The 14644-nt window shown below is 44.6% G+C and overlaps 1 protein-coding gene across 2 annotated transcripts in view; it reads left to right on the forward strand.

Annotated features, from left to right (window-relative positions):
- Positions 1 to 273: 273 nt before the first annotated feature.
- The window catches only part of ARID4A (AT-rich interaction domain 4A), a 53375-nt gene continuing 39004 nt past the window's right edge, over positions 274 to 14644 (forward strand). Inside the window, exons 1-5 of one of the 2 annotated variants that reach the window (XM_069856771.1) lie at positions 274 to 369; positions 2868 to 2933; positions 4094 to 4204; positions 6639 to 6704; positions 7621 to 7711. In XM_069856771.1, the coding sequence (XP_069712872.1) occupies positions 2928 to 2933; positions 4094 to 4204; positions 6639 to 6704; positions 7621 to 7711 (274 nt within the window). In that variant the 5' untranslated portion in view covers positions 274 to 369; positions 2868 to 2927. The remainder of the gene's footprint in view (positions 370 to 2867; positions 2934 to 4093; positions 4205 to 6638; positions 6705 to 7620; positions 7712 to 14644) is intronic. The other variant, XM_069856770.1, reaches the window with a different exon arrangement.

A 14644-nucleotide genomic window follows, 5' to 3' on the forward strand; every position in this document is an offset into this window, starting at 1 on the left:
GCCGTTCCTCTTCCGGTCCCCTCCTCTCAGCCAATAAGAACGCGCGAAGCCACATCCGGATCCGTCGCCAGCCAATCAGCGTCGCGGGAGGGGAGGCGGGGGGGCAGCGCTGACTTCACGTCAACCTCCACCAATCCCGCCGGGCAGCCAATCAGAAGTCTCGCTGGCGCTGCCCGTGCCCGCGGCGGCCAATCAGCGCGGGGCAGGGCCCGCGGGGCGGAAGGCGGCGGCCAATGGGAGCGGCCGCAGGGCAGCCCCCTGCTCAACAGCTTGTTATTGGGCTGGGTGCGGGGCGGAGCGGCGCCGCGCTGCGCTCAGCCCAGCCGCTCGCGGGGCCGCCCGGCTGCGGGGGCTGCCCGACTTTAGCAGGTAAGGAGGGAGACGGGCGGGGGGCTTCGACAGCTGCCACTCCGTTGCCGTCCCTGGAGGAGGAGGGGGCGTGGGGAAGGCGGCAAACGCTCCCCCCACTCCCTCCCTTTCCCCCCCCGCCTTCCCCCTCCCTCTTCCCCCCCTTCCCCCTCCCTCTCTTGCCCCCTTCCCCCTCCTTTTCAACCCCCTTTCCACCTTCCACCTCCTCCCCTTTCAACCCCCCCGTTCTTCCTTCTCTTTCCCTTTTCCCCCTCTTCCCCATCCTCTTGCCCACTCCTTTCTTTCCCTTCTCCCCCTTCGCCTTCCTTCTACCCCCTTTCCCCTTTCTCCATCTCTTTCCCCGCTTCCCCACTTCGCCTCCCCTCTACTCCTTTTTCTTCTCCTACATCTCCTTTCTCCTCCCTCCTCCCCCTCCTTTCCCCCCCCGCTTTCCCCCTCCTCCCCCTCCTTTCCCCCCCGCTTTCCCCCTCCTCCCCCTCCTTTCCCCCCCGCTTTCCCCCTCCTCCCCCTCCTTTCCCCCCCGCTTTCCCCCTCCTCCCCCTCCTTTTCACCCCCTTTCTCCCTCCTCCCCCTCCTTTCCCCCCCGCTTTCCCCCTCCTCCCCCTCCTTTTCCCCCCGTTTCTCCCTCCTCCCCCTCCTTTTCCCCCTGTTTCTTCCTCCTCCCCCTCCTTTTCCCCCCGTTTCTCCCTCTTCCCCCTCCTTTTCCCCCCCTTTCTCCCTCCTCCCCCTCCTTTTCCCCCCGCTTTTCCCCTCCTCCCCCCCTTCCCCCCCTTTCTTCCTCCTCCCCCCCTTTCCTCCTCCTTCCCCTCCCCTTTCCCCCTTTCCTCCTCCTTCCCCTCCCCTTTCCCCCTTTCCTCCTCCTTCCCCTCCCCTTTCCCCCTTCCCCCTCCTTCCCCTCCCCTTTTCCCCCTTTCCCCCTCCTTCCCCTCCCCTTTTCCCCCTTTCCCCCTCCTTCCCCTCCCCTTTTCCCCCTTTCCCCCTCCTTCCCCTCCCCTTTTCCCCCTTTCCCCCTCCTTCCTCTCCCCTTTTCCCCCTTTTCCCCGCTTCTCCACCTCCTTCCCCCCCCTTTTCCCCGCTTCTCCACCTCCTTCCCCCTCTTTTTTTCTCCCTTTTTTTCTCTCCCCATTTCTCCCTATTTCCTCCGCCCCTTTCCCTGCCTTCTCGCCCCCCTTCTTGCTCCATTTTCCCCTTTTCCAGCCCCTTTTTCCCTTTCTCTTTCCTTTCCCCCATTCTCTTCCCCACTCCCCTGCTTCCCTGCCCCCTTTTCCTTCCCTTTCCCCTTTCTACACCCCCTTCTCCCTTTTTCCTCCCCCCTCCCCTCTGTCGCCCTTTTCTCCTCTGCCGCCCTCTCTCCCCCTTCCTCCCCTTTTCCCCCCCTCTCTACCCATTTTCCCCTTTCTTTCCCCCATTTTTTTTCTCTTTCCCCCTCCTTTCCTTCCTCTTTCCCCCTCTCCCTCTTCTCCTCTCCCCCTTTCCCACCTTCTCCCAGGAGCGGGGACTCCCTTCCTTGGAGGACACCCCCCTACCCCCCCCCCCCTTCTTCGTTCTCCCCATCCTCAGCCCCCCCTATTCTCAGCCTCCCTATCCCTGGACCAGAGGCTGCTTAGCGACACCCCATCCCTCCCCATCCTCAATCCCTGAACCAGGGGCTGCCCAGGGACCCCCCCATCCTCAGTTCTCCCATCCCTGGACTGGGGGTTGCCCAGGTCCCCCCATCCTCAGCTCCCCCATCTTTCCCTGCCCCTGTATCCCTGGACCAGGGACCCCCTCAGCCCCGTATCCCTGGACTGGGGGTTGCCCAGGGACCCCCCATTTCTCCTCATCCTCGGCTCCCTCATCCCTGGACCGGGGGTTGCCCAGGGACCACCCCATCCCTCCCCATCTTTGGACCAGGGACCCCCTCAGCACCCCCATCCCTGAACCAGGGGCTGCCCAGGGACCCCCCATCCTCAGCTCCCTCATCCCTGGACCAGGGACCCCCTCGATCCCCCCATCCCTTCCCATCCTCAGTCCCCCCATCCTTGAACTAGGGAACCCCTCAGCCCCCCCATTCCCTGGACCGGGGGGTGCCTAGGACCCCCCATCCCTCCCCATCCTCATCCCTGGACCAGGGGCTTCCCAGGCCTCCCCCATCCCTCCCCATCCCTGGACCAGGGCTCCCTCCAGCCCCAATCGAGGGTCCGGGGGGCGGCTCGCGTTCCCCCCCCGCCCCGGTGCCCGCAGAAAGTTGCGAGGGGCGGGGAAGGGGCGGGGAGCCCCGCCACCCCCCTTTCCACCCCGGAGCTGCTCCTGCCGGGCCGCCCGCGCTCCGCCATGGCGACCTGACACACCGGGCGGGAAGAGAAGGGCCAGGACACCATCCCGACCCCCATCCTGACCCCCATCCCGACCCCCATCCCGCTCCCGGGGCCCCCGTGGGGCTGGGGTCCTGCCCTGGGCTCTGCAGAACCCCCGCTCCCCTCCCCGCTCATCGCCCCCCTCGGCCTCTTGTTTTGCAGCGTTTTCTCGTGTGAGGAGAAGAAGCCTTTGAGCTGGAATCCCTGGAATAACCTTTGAAGATGAAGGTAGGCAAAGCTCGGGGCTCGGAGAACCCCTGCTCCCTTCTCTGCCTGCGGTTGGATTCGGATCCCGGTGCTGTGGATCTCCGGCTGGGATCCACTGCGGCTGAGCTGAGCCCTTCCCGATTCTTCTTCCCTAAAAATTCCCATCGCCTCTGAGCTGTTGTCCTTTGGGCTTCTCTCTTTTAAACGCTTCCTCTCTCAGCAGCCGCTGTCGCAAGTTTGTGAAACCACAGCTTTTGTCCCGCCGTAGCTGTTGCCTGTGGTTTTTTTCACTGCAAAGGCTTAAAATTTGCAGGGTAACTCAACAAAGAGAGAAAAACTGCTTTTTATTTTCAAGATTTAAGTAATAACGGACTTTTAAAACAAAAAACACAGCAGAAATACTACTACTTAGTATTCTGTGCAGATTTTGTGCCTTAGACATTTTCAGTGTGGTAGTTCTGTCCTTGTTTATCGGTTGCTACAAGCACAATGAAGTAAAATGTTGAGTAATAAAGTCCAGATTAAGGAAAACGCAATGAGAAATATTTTTATCTTAAGATGCATATGCGATTAAGCTTTGGTAAAGACATTTCAGGAAAGAAAAGTACTGGTTAACAGCTGTTTGAAAGGTTACAGGAAATTTCTCTAGAGGTCTCCTTTTAGTAATCAGGAACAAAAAATTCCTATGTATAGAATGTTATAGGATTAATTATAAGTGTTGGGGCGATAGGAGTCTCAAATGTTTAAACAGTCTGTGTCATTGGGTTGGTTAGAGGTGAAAAAAGTACAACAGTCCTTTATGCTGCCTTTTTGCAGTCAAAATGCTTTTCTTTTTTATGCTGTAGAGGAATTAATAGTCAATCCTATATGTTGTTACTCTTTTTATTGAACTGATGTTTGGAACATCTTATAATCTCGAAGATATTTCTGAGAGAGTAAATAGGCTGACAAAATTGAGGAGGGGGAGGGGGATCAACATCACTAGTGGAACAAAACTTCCTGTAACTTGTTTGTTGGTTTTTTTTTTTTTCCTGCTGAAGAACGGTCTGTAATTCCCAGTATAGACGTTGTCTGTCCATTTAAAGTCAACAGGTCTAAAAGTTCAGATGTAAAGCTAACTATAGAATGATGTAGCTGTGAAAATAAACAACTAAGCTTTGTGCTCTTTTGTTTTTCACTAGGCAGCCGATGAGCCTGCCTACCTGACAGTGGGGACTGATGTCAGTGCCAAGTACCGAGGTGCCTTCTGTGAGGCAAAGATCAAGACGGTGAAAAGGCTCGTGAAAGTCAAGGTAGCGTATTGTGGTTATTGCTGATTTTATGTGTGGGAAGGACTGTCAAAGGAGCTCCTAGTCCTGAAGATTAGGAAATGCTCATTGCCTTGCTGTATGAATTTTAAAGAACACTTAAATGTTGCTTTTTATATTTTAGTGTTCAGTTTGGAGGGTGTTTTGTTTATTTTTTGTTCTTTTTTTGGAGTAGTGTTGGTCTTTTTATTTTTTTAGGAGGATGCTGGAACAAGAAAGGGCTTTCAGATTACCTATTCTTGCTACTTTTTCCCTGATCATGGTTGTTTTCTATCTGTGAATGTATCAGGTTCACAGCAATCAGTTTAGTGTCACAAATAGAGGATTATGGCTTTAGGTGAGTTATAAGGCATAAGAGCAACCCCTTCAGAAGGAAAAGTTCCATTTCCTTCCAGCCGACGTTCTCAGTTTTATAGCTCAGAACTTAAGAGACAATGCCAAAATAAATCAATGCAAGCGTATAAAATGATGGCATTAATCAGTTTCTTAGAACAGGTTTTAGAAATGTCCAGGATAACATCTGTTAAGTTTTGAGCATCTTGCTGGTCTGTGCTCTGGCTGCAGCTGATGTTCTACACGTGCGTAGTGCTGGCACATCTCATTCATCAACGTTTACAGGCCTTATGTGAGAGCAGACAAGGCTAGGTCGGTATTTTGGTGTTGCAGTACTGTTTTCAATGCTGATATGGGAAATCAAGAAGAAAATGTAGTTCAGTAGAAGTTAAGCAGTCAAAGTAAATATAGAACTTGCTTTTCTTTGTTTTGTCAATATCTTCCCACTTCCTACTTTCTTGTCTACTGTCCAGGATATGTAAATAAGGCACTAGTGACCCAACCCCCCCCCAACAAACAGAGGTGAAAGCTGCTTTTTATAACTACAAATCTAAGTTTCCACGTGCTTTAATGCTTAGATCAAGTAGAATGAGCTATCAGCCTCTTACATATATAGATCGTATCACTTTAACAGAGTGCTTTTCATGATTAGTAAAAAAACCAAACCAATTCAGATCTTGGAGTCTTTCCCCCCTGTTCTTAATGAGCGCTTGTAGAAATTTTTGATGTTCCTTGAAATCTGTGTTCCGGACAAGCTTTGAGGGAAGCAGCGTGCCGCCCTTCCTGTTCTGACATCCTTGATTTTTCTATCTGTATCTCTAGTCTGGTAGAGTATTTAGGCTGTTAATGTGTGAGTTTATTTCACATTGGAATCTTACACTTTTACTCCATGATAAGATTTGGAAGTACATGAGGCTGCCACAACTTAGTGGAAATTCCTGTCGCTGTATGTCAATTATAACGTAACAATTGGAGTTGTAACAAGCTAGGCCTGATACTGTAATTAGGAGCGTGTAGGCACACCCCAGCACGCTTGCCAAGAGTGCAGAAAGTCCAATAATCTTTTCCTGAGTAGCAGGACAACCTGAATTCATCTCAACACCCAGCTTAAGATTTTATATAAAAACTATAAACTGCATTAGTAACCTGAAAGTGTGTTGTAACCTTTTTTAGCGTGCCACTGGTGTTCTGTTGATAAATCCAGCTACAGTCTAGACTGTGATTGGAGGAGCTCGAAAACTGGGCATCATTTATCGGTGGGAAGGAAGATCCTGAAATTTTTGATTCCTGAAAAGAAACAGGAATTTTGGATTTTAGTTTTGTTAGAGCGCTGTAGGTGTTTTTGCTGTAACAAGCAGCAATGAAACAGTTAACAGTGTTGGCATCCAAATATTCATCTTTTACGTTTCTAAACTGAGTCTCTGCAGACTGGGAGATTCAAACTGCATAGGCTTACGTTCGCTGTGTCTCATCGGCATTACCTTCTCAAATGCAGGATTTTAAATGGAGAAAGCATAGTTTACTTCCTCTGTAACTGGTCCTTATTTTCATTGCGCTTGCAGTGGTTCGCCTCTTTTCCATAAAAACTTTCTCTTGCTCAAGGCTGCAGGAATGGTGGTGTTGGGGCCAGTTTGGTGATTTTTTGATATGTATTTCATAAAGAGCTTTTGGGTTTGGTTGTAGTTCAGTACTCAATGTGGTGTTAATAAAGTTGGGGTAGAGAGGGAAAAAAACCTGCTTAATCTTCTAATCTGGAAGCCCAGTTCCAGGTATGCCCTGGATTGCATCAGTATCCAAACTCACATCTCTGCATGTTTTCTTTGCCTTGGAAAGGCTGATGTTTCATTTGCCCTGTTCTTTAATTATGATGTTTCAGGTAAAATATTAAGTATGATGCTTGGGGCTTGCTATGAGTAGAACTATCTTTGTCCAGTGTTTGCTATTCAATCAGTTTGAGTCCACTGAACTGACAAAGATCTTGTTTTCCGAATCGTCATCGTTATTATTAAAAATGCAATTTCTTATGGTTTTTTGTGTGCTATCAAAATAATAAATATATATATAAAGGTTTATGAATATCTTTCAGGTGGTCCTGAAGGGGGATAACTCAACTCAGTTAGTGCAGGATGACCAAGTGAAAGGACCTCTAAGAGTATGTATATTGCATGCCTTTTTTTTTTTCTTAATTATACAATTGATTTGTAAAATTCTAAATATTGAAGCTGTTTACATGAATACCTGTTCTATAGACTTTAAATCAATGAGAGGAGGCTTGTTGCTTGAGATCAGATTGATTCCAAGTAGTTAGTCTTAACTTCTGTATTTTTTGGAGACTGTTTGTTTCTCCATGCAGGATACTTTATATGCAAACAGTTTTGCACCCATGATGATTTTTGTATCTTACAAGATACAAAACTTCTTATAAGTAATAGAACTTTGAAACATTCTTAAAAGTGAAGGAGAACTTGATTGGAAAGCCAAATTCAGGCCCATTAGACAATAGTAAATAGGCTTGTTCCAACTGTGTTTTAAAATAATTGATTTATTTATATAAAAATACGTGTTGGTTTGTGTTTTACATGTAACAGTTGTCTGCTAAAATGCACAGCAACATTATACAGCACTGACTACAAACAGAGGTCTTTAGAGTTGATCATCTCTCTTGTATTTTCTCTGCAGGAAGACCAATACACGTTGTAGTCCGCTACTGAAATTCTGATTTAGCTGACAATAGAAGTGTTTAATATATAAGAAACAGTCATCATTGCATGCACATCAGTAAAAAGTAATAATTACTTTGAATATTTGAACATTTATTTCCAATTAGCCTTTGTTATTTCTTGTCATGCTGGAATTAGATGTTTGGAATTCCATGCTGCTTTATCATCTACCTGCAGTTCAGCCTTTAGGCTTATGGACCTTTATTCTTACCTGCTGCGTAACTAAATTCTAGGAAGCAACATTTAGCTAAAATGAGTTGTGCTGGAAGAATTAATGCATACACGTGTGTTTTTCCATTACATGAGTTTGGGCTTATATGTAACCTTGAGATACTCCCTTTTTTGCAGGTTGGGGCTATGGTTGAAACAAAAATGCCCGATGGATCCTTTCAAGAAGCTGTCATCAGCAAGCTGACAGATGCCAGTTGGTATACTGTAGGTGAGCAGCCCCGTGCTTTCATTTGCAGTCTCTAATCCTTTAACAATCTATTTCTAATTATAGGTAATAATGTAAGTAATTCTATCCTGTGTTGTAACATCTGAGACAGATTTTGGAGGGGAATTCCTAAAGTCTTCCATGTCGTGTTTCCTTTTCCATTTAAATCAGGGTAATAATTATTTGATATTCAGGGAGCAAAGGTTGTTGCAAAGGTAATTGCAGCTTGGGTGAACTGGTCCCAGCTTCGCTCACTGGAATTCAGAATAATTTTTGCAGGTTTTAAGATGTAAACCGCGTAATTGTACTTCCAGCTGAAACTTGTGGTATGTCGTGAATGATCGAAATGTGAGCTTTCTTTCACCGTATGCAATTGTGTACACAAGAAAGCCATTGGCAGCACCACTATGTGTTTTGAAATCGTTGCTCTGTTGTATGTAGAGTTGAGGATCATGTTTTGTGTGTAACAATTGAAGAAAGGATTGATTTTAAAAGGAAAAACAAGTCGACACATCACACCTTAAGAAAAGAGGGGGCATTCATGTATGATGTGAATATAACTTTGCTTTAAAGTAACTTTCAAGTAGTGGCTGTATTTAAGGTGAAATAGCAAAGTATTTTGCTTTTCATGTTGGAGGCTTGTGCGCTTTTCAGTCATTGAAATAGAAACCTCAGAATGTAGGGTCAGCGAAATTCGTGTTGAACAAGAATTCACTGCAAGTCAAATTTCTTTATTTTGAACGATGAGAATTGCTCATTCTGGTCTCTAGATTTTTCTGAAACAGCTTTAACAGTAGAAGGACAAACCCAGCAATGTTCAATACTAGATGACCAAATGAAAAACTGCAGTATTTGAATCAAAGCACTTTGCAAGCAGCAGTCGTTTTGTTGCACAACTCTTTTTTTTTATAGCAGCAAAGCCTTATATTTGCCAATAGCATGGAGAGAATGTGCTTCTCTTAATTGTCCTGTATGTGGTAGTCTTCTGCATTGCTTATGAGGTCGATGCTTGTAAATTGAAACTTGTTTTCTTCCTCGCTGTCTTGTATACTGAATGTATTCAGCTTTACTGCTTTTACTCTCTGGAGGAGTCCTGTATCCATGAAGTGTGAGATGTTTTGATTCATGAACTCATTTTCTAAGAAAGATGATGTTCAGCATAATCTAACTTTTCTGTTCTATTAGGCAAGGTTATATAGTCTTTGGAGTCAGGACAAGGCCCTCACTGCAAATAGTTTGGAAGGGTTTATCCCTTAATGGTGATGATTATTGCCTGCTTTAGATGTAAGCCAGTTGATTTACCAGTTGACAAAGCTCACTGCTCATGTGTTTTTCTTCATGACTAGAATATCACTGTAAAATTGTAGATTTAGTTGTAAACTTGTAATGTATGTTAGGTTGGGAAGGAAAGGCAGGATTGCTCTGGAATGCAGAACATCCAAATCTGCTTGGTTTAGTGATATGACATACTCAATCAAGAACACTGGACCTTCAGCTCTGCTTTATATTGACTTCAGAGGTTCACCATTGTGATACAGAAGAGATAAGAAACAGTCTTGTACTAATAATTTCATCGTTTATGAATTAGCATTTCCATCTTGAAACTCTTACTTATTTTCATTTCAAAGTAGCATTTTTAGCTAAGTCTGTGTGAATTTGGACCAAAAGACTTAGATCAGTAAACCAACCCTTGCATGTTCAGTGATTAAAAAAAGGCTTTAAAATACTAATTGATACAAGAAGAAAAAAAATGTTTGTTTACATTTGAGAGGTGAACTCTAAATCTGCTTGTTTGGGGCCGAGTTTTGTCTGTTTTGTTAAGTGAATACATGCTCTGCAGGGCAGTGTTTGGATTTAACAAGTTCTTGAGCTCTTTGCAGTAACATAACAGATAAATCATGCATGCTGTGATTTTTATATGTTCATTAAAGCACAATTCCTCAGAAAATTGAACCAATTTATTATTGTAATTTCCTTTCCTGAAGAAATTTTTTTTTGACAGGCAGAATAGAATTTCATAAAAATGTAGAGCTGGTGTGTGTGTGGATGATCTAAATAGTCTTAGGGTAAGTAACGTGCAGTTCAGTAATAGGGCAGGTAGAGCGTACGTACCTGTGACAATACAATTGTAACACTTCGGAGTTGTCTTTAGATCTTTTGAATGTTTTTGTGAGCTGTGTGTGGTGGCTCATTGGTGTTGAAAGCACAGGTAACATTGACCAAATTCAGCAGATGGTGAAATTTCTAAAATTTCTAAAAAAATGGTTATTTTACTGTTAAAACTGGGGAAATGCACTAGGTTGAGAACAGAATCACTGAGATGTGAAAAATGAGCCTCGTCTTTAGCCTGCTGCTTCCATCATATCTTTGGAGAAGTTTTGGGTAGATGTTAGGTATGTGTTTATGTTGCTGCAATCAAAGTTGAATTGGTTCCTTGGCAGTCGAAGCCGAAGAGTTGAGAGGGAAGGGATTAAATGGCCTTCAAGTTTCTTGAATGTCTTTCTGAATGAGATCAGGATTGAGGTGGAAAGCACAAGGGGAAGACCGTGTTTTTCCTGGGCTATTTATTTTCTGTGTTAGGTAGCATCTCTTTTTCGGTGATCTAGAAGTAGGCTGATATGGCTAGGGAAACCAGCAATATATGCAGAAAAACATTTTCAAAGTACTAAGTACCAATATCAAAAAGGTCCACTGAAACAAACTGCATATGTGTCTGGAGAGAAGGGAGGATGTTCACCTTTCCCAAGCAGGTTTTCTTGGCATGTATCAGAAACAGTGTGACCAGCAGGTCCAGGGAGGTTCTTCTCCCTCTGTACTCGGCACTGGTGAGACCGCTCCTCGAATCCTGTGTTCAGTTCTGGGCCCCTCACCACAAGAAGGATGTTGAGGCTCTGGAGCGAGTCCAGAGAAGAGCAACAAAGCTGGTGAGGGGGCTGGAGAACAGGCCTTATGAGGAACGGCTGAGAGAGCTGGGGTTGTTTAGCCTGGAGAAGAGGAGGCTGAGGGGAGAGCTCATTGCTCTCTCCAACTACCTGAAAGGAGGTTGTGGAGAGGAGGGAGCTGGCCTCTTCTCCCAAGTGACAGGGGACAGGACGAGAGGGAATGGCCTCAAGCTCCACCAGGGGAGGTTTAGGCTGGACATTAGGAAAAACTTTTTCACAGAAAGGGTCATTGGGCACTGGCAGAGGCTGCCCAGGGAGGTGGTTGAGTCACCTTCCCTGGAGGTGTTTAAGGCACGGGTGGACGAGGTGCTGGGGGGCATGGTTTAGTGTTTGATAGGAATGGTTGGACTTGATGATCCGGTGGGTCTCTTCCTACCTGGTTATTCTATGATTCTATGATTCTATTTCAGATGGGCATCCAAAGATTCCTGTTGAAACAACTTTGCTTCGTTCAGTAAGGGGGACTAGAAGAAATGCTGTGTTGAATTTGCTGTAGTAGGACACTTTGTCACTGACATAAGACAAGAGCCACAAAGATGGTCAGTTAGTCTATTTAGCGGTGTTCACGTATCCCAAATAAATAAGGATTTATTTTTGTTGTAGCTGATGGGGAATCCCTTTTGCACCTATTTTTACATGGTGTGACTGCAGCCATTTAGTCAAATTAAAAATTTCAGATGTGATTTGGAAATACTTTTGAAATTACCTTTGAAATTCAGCTTTTCAGTGCAAATGAGTGAAGAAACAAAAGCTGTTTGGAGTGAAAGTTTAACAATGTCTGGAAAATGCTGTTGCGCATGTCCTCCCTCTCATCTGCTCGATTGCATCTAAAGTGGGATGACGGTAATAGCAGCTTAAGTTCTTTGGGTAACAAGTGGCTCAGTTGGATGAAATGCAATTATTTAAAATGGACTTACTTAATTTACAAATTTTCAAGTGCTGCATCGATGCTTTTGAAGTGCTGAATGTATTGGTAGGTGATAATTGCGTAGCATTAGAATGGTCTGTCAGATCTGCTTTCAGCTGAGCAGTGTTTGAATTATGGCTGACTTAACATGTCATCTCCTTGGTTCTCTATTGACTTGTAAAATGCTTCAGGTAAATATTGAAATAATGACTGAAGTGACTGGGGAAAAAAAAAAAGAAACCAAAACCTAGACCACACCTTAGAGAGTGCATAGTTATGTTTTCCTTCTTTCACTTTCTCTGGAATCTTAGGAGCGGTACCAGAATTTCAAAAACCAAAAATCCTTATGGGTGTGCTCTTTAAGGAAATAGTTTGTGTCACTTCTGCATAGAATTAGAAGTAAGGCAAGGTCTACATAACAGTGAGAAACAGGATTTCAGTTGAGCAAGCATCCCAAGAGTTGCTGTTGGAACAGCCTTTTTTTGTTGCCCAATCAAAACGAAAGTCCCTTTTGTCTCTCTTTTGACACAACTCAGGTCAATAATCTGTATGTGCTTAGATCTCTTGTTGAGTGTCTGCAATTTAACTGTATCTACAGCTTTAAACAATGAAAAAAAACAGATCAAATGCGTTGAGCCCTGTGACTTCTATTTTGCTAGATAAAATAACAGGAGGGAAGTTTTTCTGAAGAGAGAAAAGAGAAAACATGTATTAACTTTCAGTAATATGTCCTCTGAAATGAATGGGAAATGCGAAGAAAACCAAAGCAGTGAGAGGTATTTGCGGTTTCTATCAGACCTCACTGTCAGCAGTAGGGCTTTATATGCTGATTAGAATGAAAAGGAGCATGAATCTTTATTTTTTGTGAGTTATGGCTTTCAAGGTTCGTCTGGTACTTTTATGTGAGAGAAGACGTCTTTTCTCCTTTTAAAAGTTATCATGGAACGGCGGAATATTTTAACATAAATAGTAAGGAGTTTATTTTTTTTGTCATTCTTTTCAACACTGCGTGAGTCTACAAAGCCAACAGATTTTTTCCTTTTTGGCTTTAATACAGTGCTGTACATTAACGTGGCTTGACTTTGGCTGCGCTGTAAGCCAGGCACCACTTTTGTGACACCTGCAAGAGCCCTATAGCCCTGCTCTCGCTGCCCACTGGCCTCGTGTGGTGGTAACTGCCTCCTCTCATGCAGTTCCTGTTGCATCACTCTGGGGAACTGCCTTTAGGAAGGCAGGTGACAGAAATGAATGGTACTAAGTATTTGGTTCTAGTCCTCTTTCACGTTGGATTTTAAAAATTTTAGTTTGTAATTCTCAGAATATTTATCGGACAAAGAACCAGCAGTGATGTCTGAGGACTTCCAGGAGGAGGGTTGCCCACAGGAACCATTTATAGTCACATTTTCCTATTTTTAAAAGAAGTTTCTTCTTCAATGCTGTGTGGAGGTATCTATGCTAACAGGAAAAATTGACTTGGTTCTGCCTCCACTAGAACTTTAAGGTCCTAACACATCTTGTTCCTGTGTGAAGGGTGAGAAGAGCTATCGGTGCCACCACAGTCAGTTCATTTCATTCATGCTGGAGGCCTGTCACTTTGTCTTTTTATAACTTCAGCAGCCACACGCTTTGTATGTGCAAGGCACCAGTCACATTCGTGCCGCTGGTTTGACCAGTTCTTCCCAGCACCCTTTTCGAGTTCTACATCCCAGAAGCATCACTTCATCTTCGGTCTGTGCGTGTGTCATCCAAGAATCCAAGACCATGAGTGTGGTCCGATTGTCCCTACTTCGATGGTGCTTTTTGACCCACTGTAAACTTGTTCTTTTCATCTTCAACATGTTCCTTTAGTGGATTTTGAGGAAATCCTGTATTTGCCTGGAGTCCTTCTTTGGAATGTATTGTTTAAAATCAACCTGTGGCACCTAGAAACTGTGCAGTAGCTTTCTGGACAGCCTAGGAAGAAAGAATAGCACCACATTTTGCGCTTGTATGCGTTTAGGCAACGTGCAGGCAGATAAGCAGATGTGATGGGGAGTAAATATATTAACTGAACCTTGTTACAAGTCAAGTGGATGGAGTCTTTGGTTCTAAAAGCACCTTGGTCACAGTGTGGAGTGAGTGTTAAAAGACGTAAAATATGGTGTACGAAAAATAATGTTGGGAAAGCAGAAGGTAGGAATTTTTTCTCTAATCTCTTTATATGTAACAATAATGAGATTACTGGAACAACTCAGAAAAAGCCGTTTCAGCCAGCGGGGTTTTGTTTGTAAGGTGATAGTCTTCTGTGAGTAGACTCAAAGGTCGCACTTCTGTGTTTTCAGTGGTATTTCATACGCTTTTCTGTAGGGGAACTGGAGCTCATTGAAAATTATTTTTCCTTTAAAAAAAGCTGAGTTCTGTAGTGTCTCCAGCAGCGCAACGCTCCGAAGGGCTCTGAAGCCCTCTTACAGTTATGCTAGGTAGGTAGTACAGTCCTTGTCTGCAAGGTCATTCAATAAGCATTGTGTGACTCTGTGTGCTTTCTATATTGTTTCCACAGCTGAAAACCAAAGCTCTGCAAAACTGGCACACGTTGATCAAGGCGTACGTAAAGAGCAGCTCGTATAGCTCACCAATTACTGCTTTGTCAGGCAGCTTCTGAAAATAATTAAATGTGCATGGTGTCACCAGAGCAGGTTTTACTTCTTGGTACCAACTTCCATTGTTGTGGTAGATTTAGAAGTTTCTGAATGGGATGGGAATGAGAAAAGAAATGTTTACTTGCTGTGCAGTATAGACTCCCGTAACCTGTTGGATTTGAAGCCTGCAAGCGGATGCAGCCACGATGGTTGCTTCCCTCTTCACTTGTCCATGACAGGACAGCCTTGTTCTGTTAACACTGGTTGCTCTGTATGTAAGTTAGTAGAGTAACTATGATGAGGATGTAATTGCTGGTGCCCTGCTGTGTTCTCTTTTTTCTTTCTTTCTTCTTTTTAGGATCTTAGGGATATTTATAAACAAGATGTAGTTAAACTCATCTGTGATATTTTCTGGCAAGTGTCGTCACAGTTCCGAAAAATTATTTTGATTAGTTTACTTATTAATGTA

Source organism: Phaenicophaeus curvirostris, chromosome 5 (assembly GCF_032191515.1).
Source record: "Phaenicophaeus curvirostris isolate KB17595 chromosome 5, BPBGC_Pcur_1.0, whole genome shotgun sequence".
NCBI lineage: Eukaryota > Metazoa > Chordata > Aves > Cuculiformes > Cuculidae > Phaenicophaeus > Phaenicophaeus curvirostris.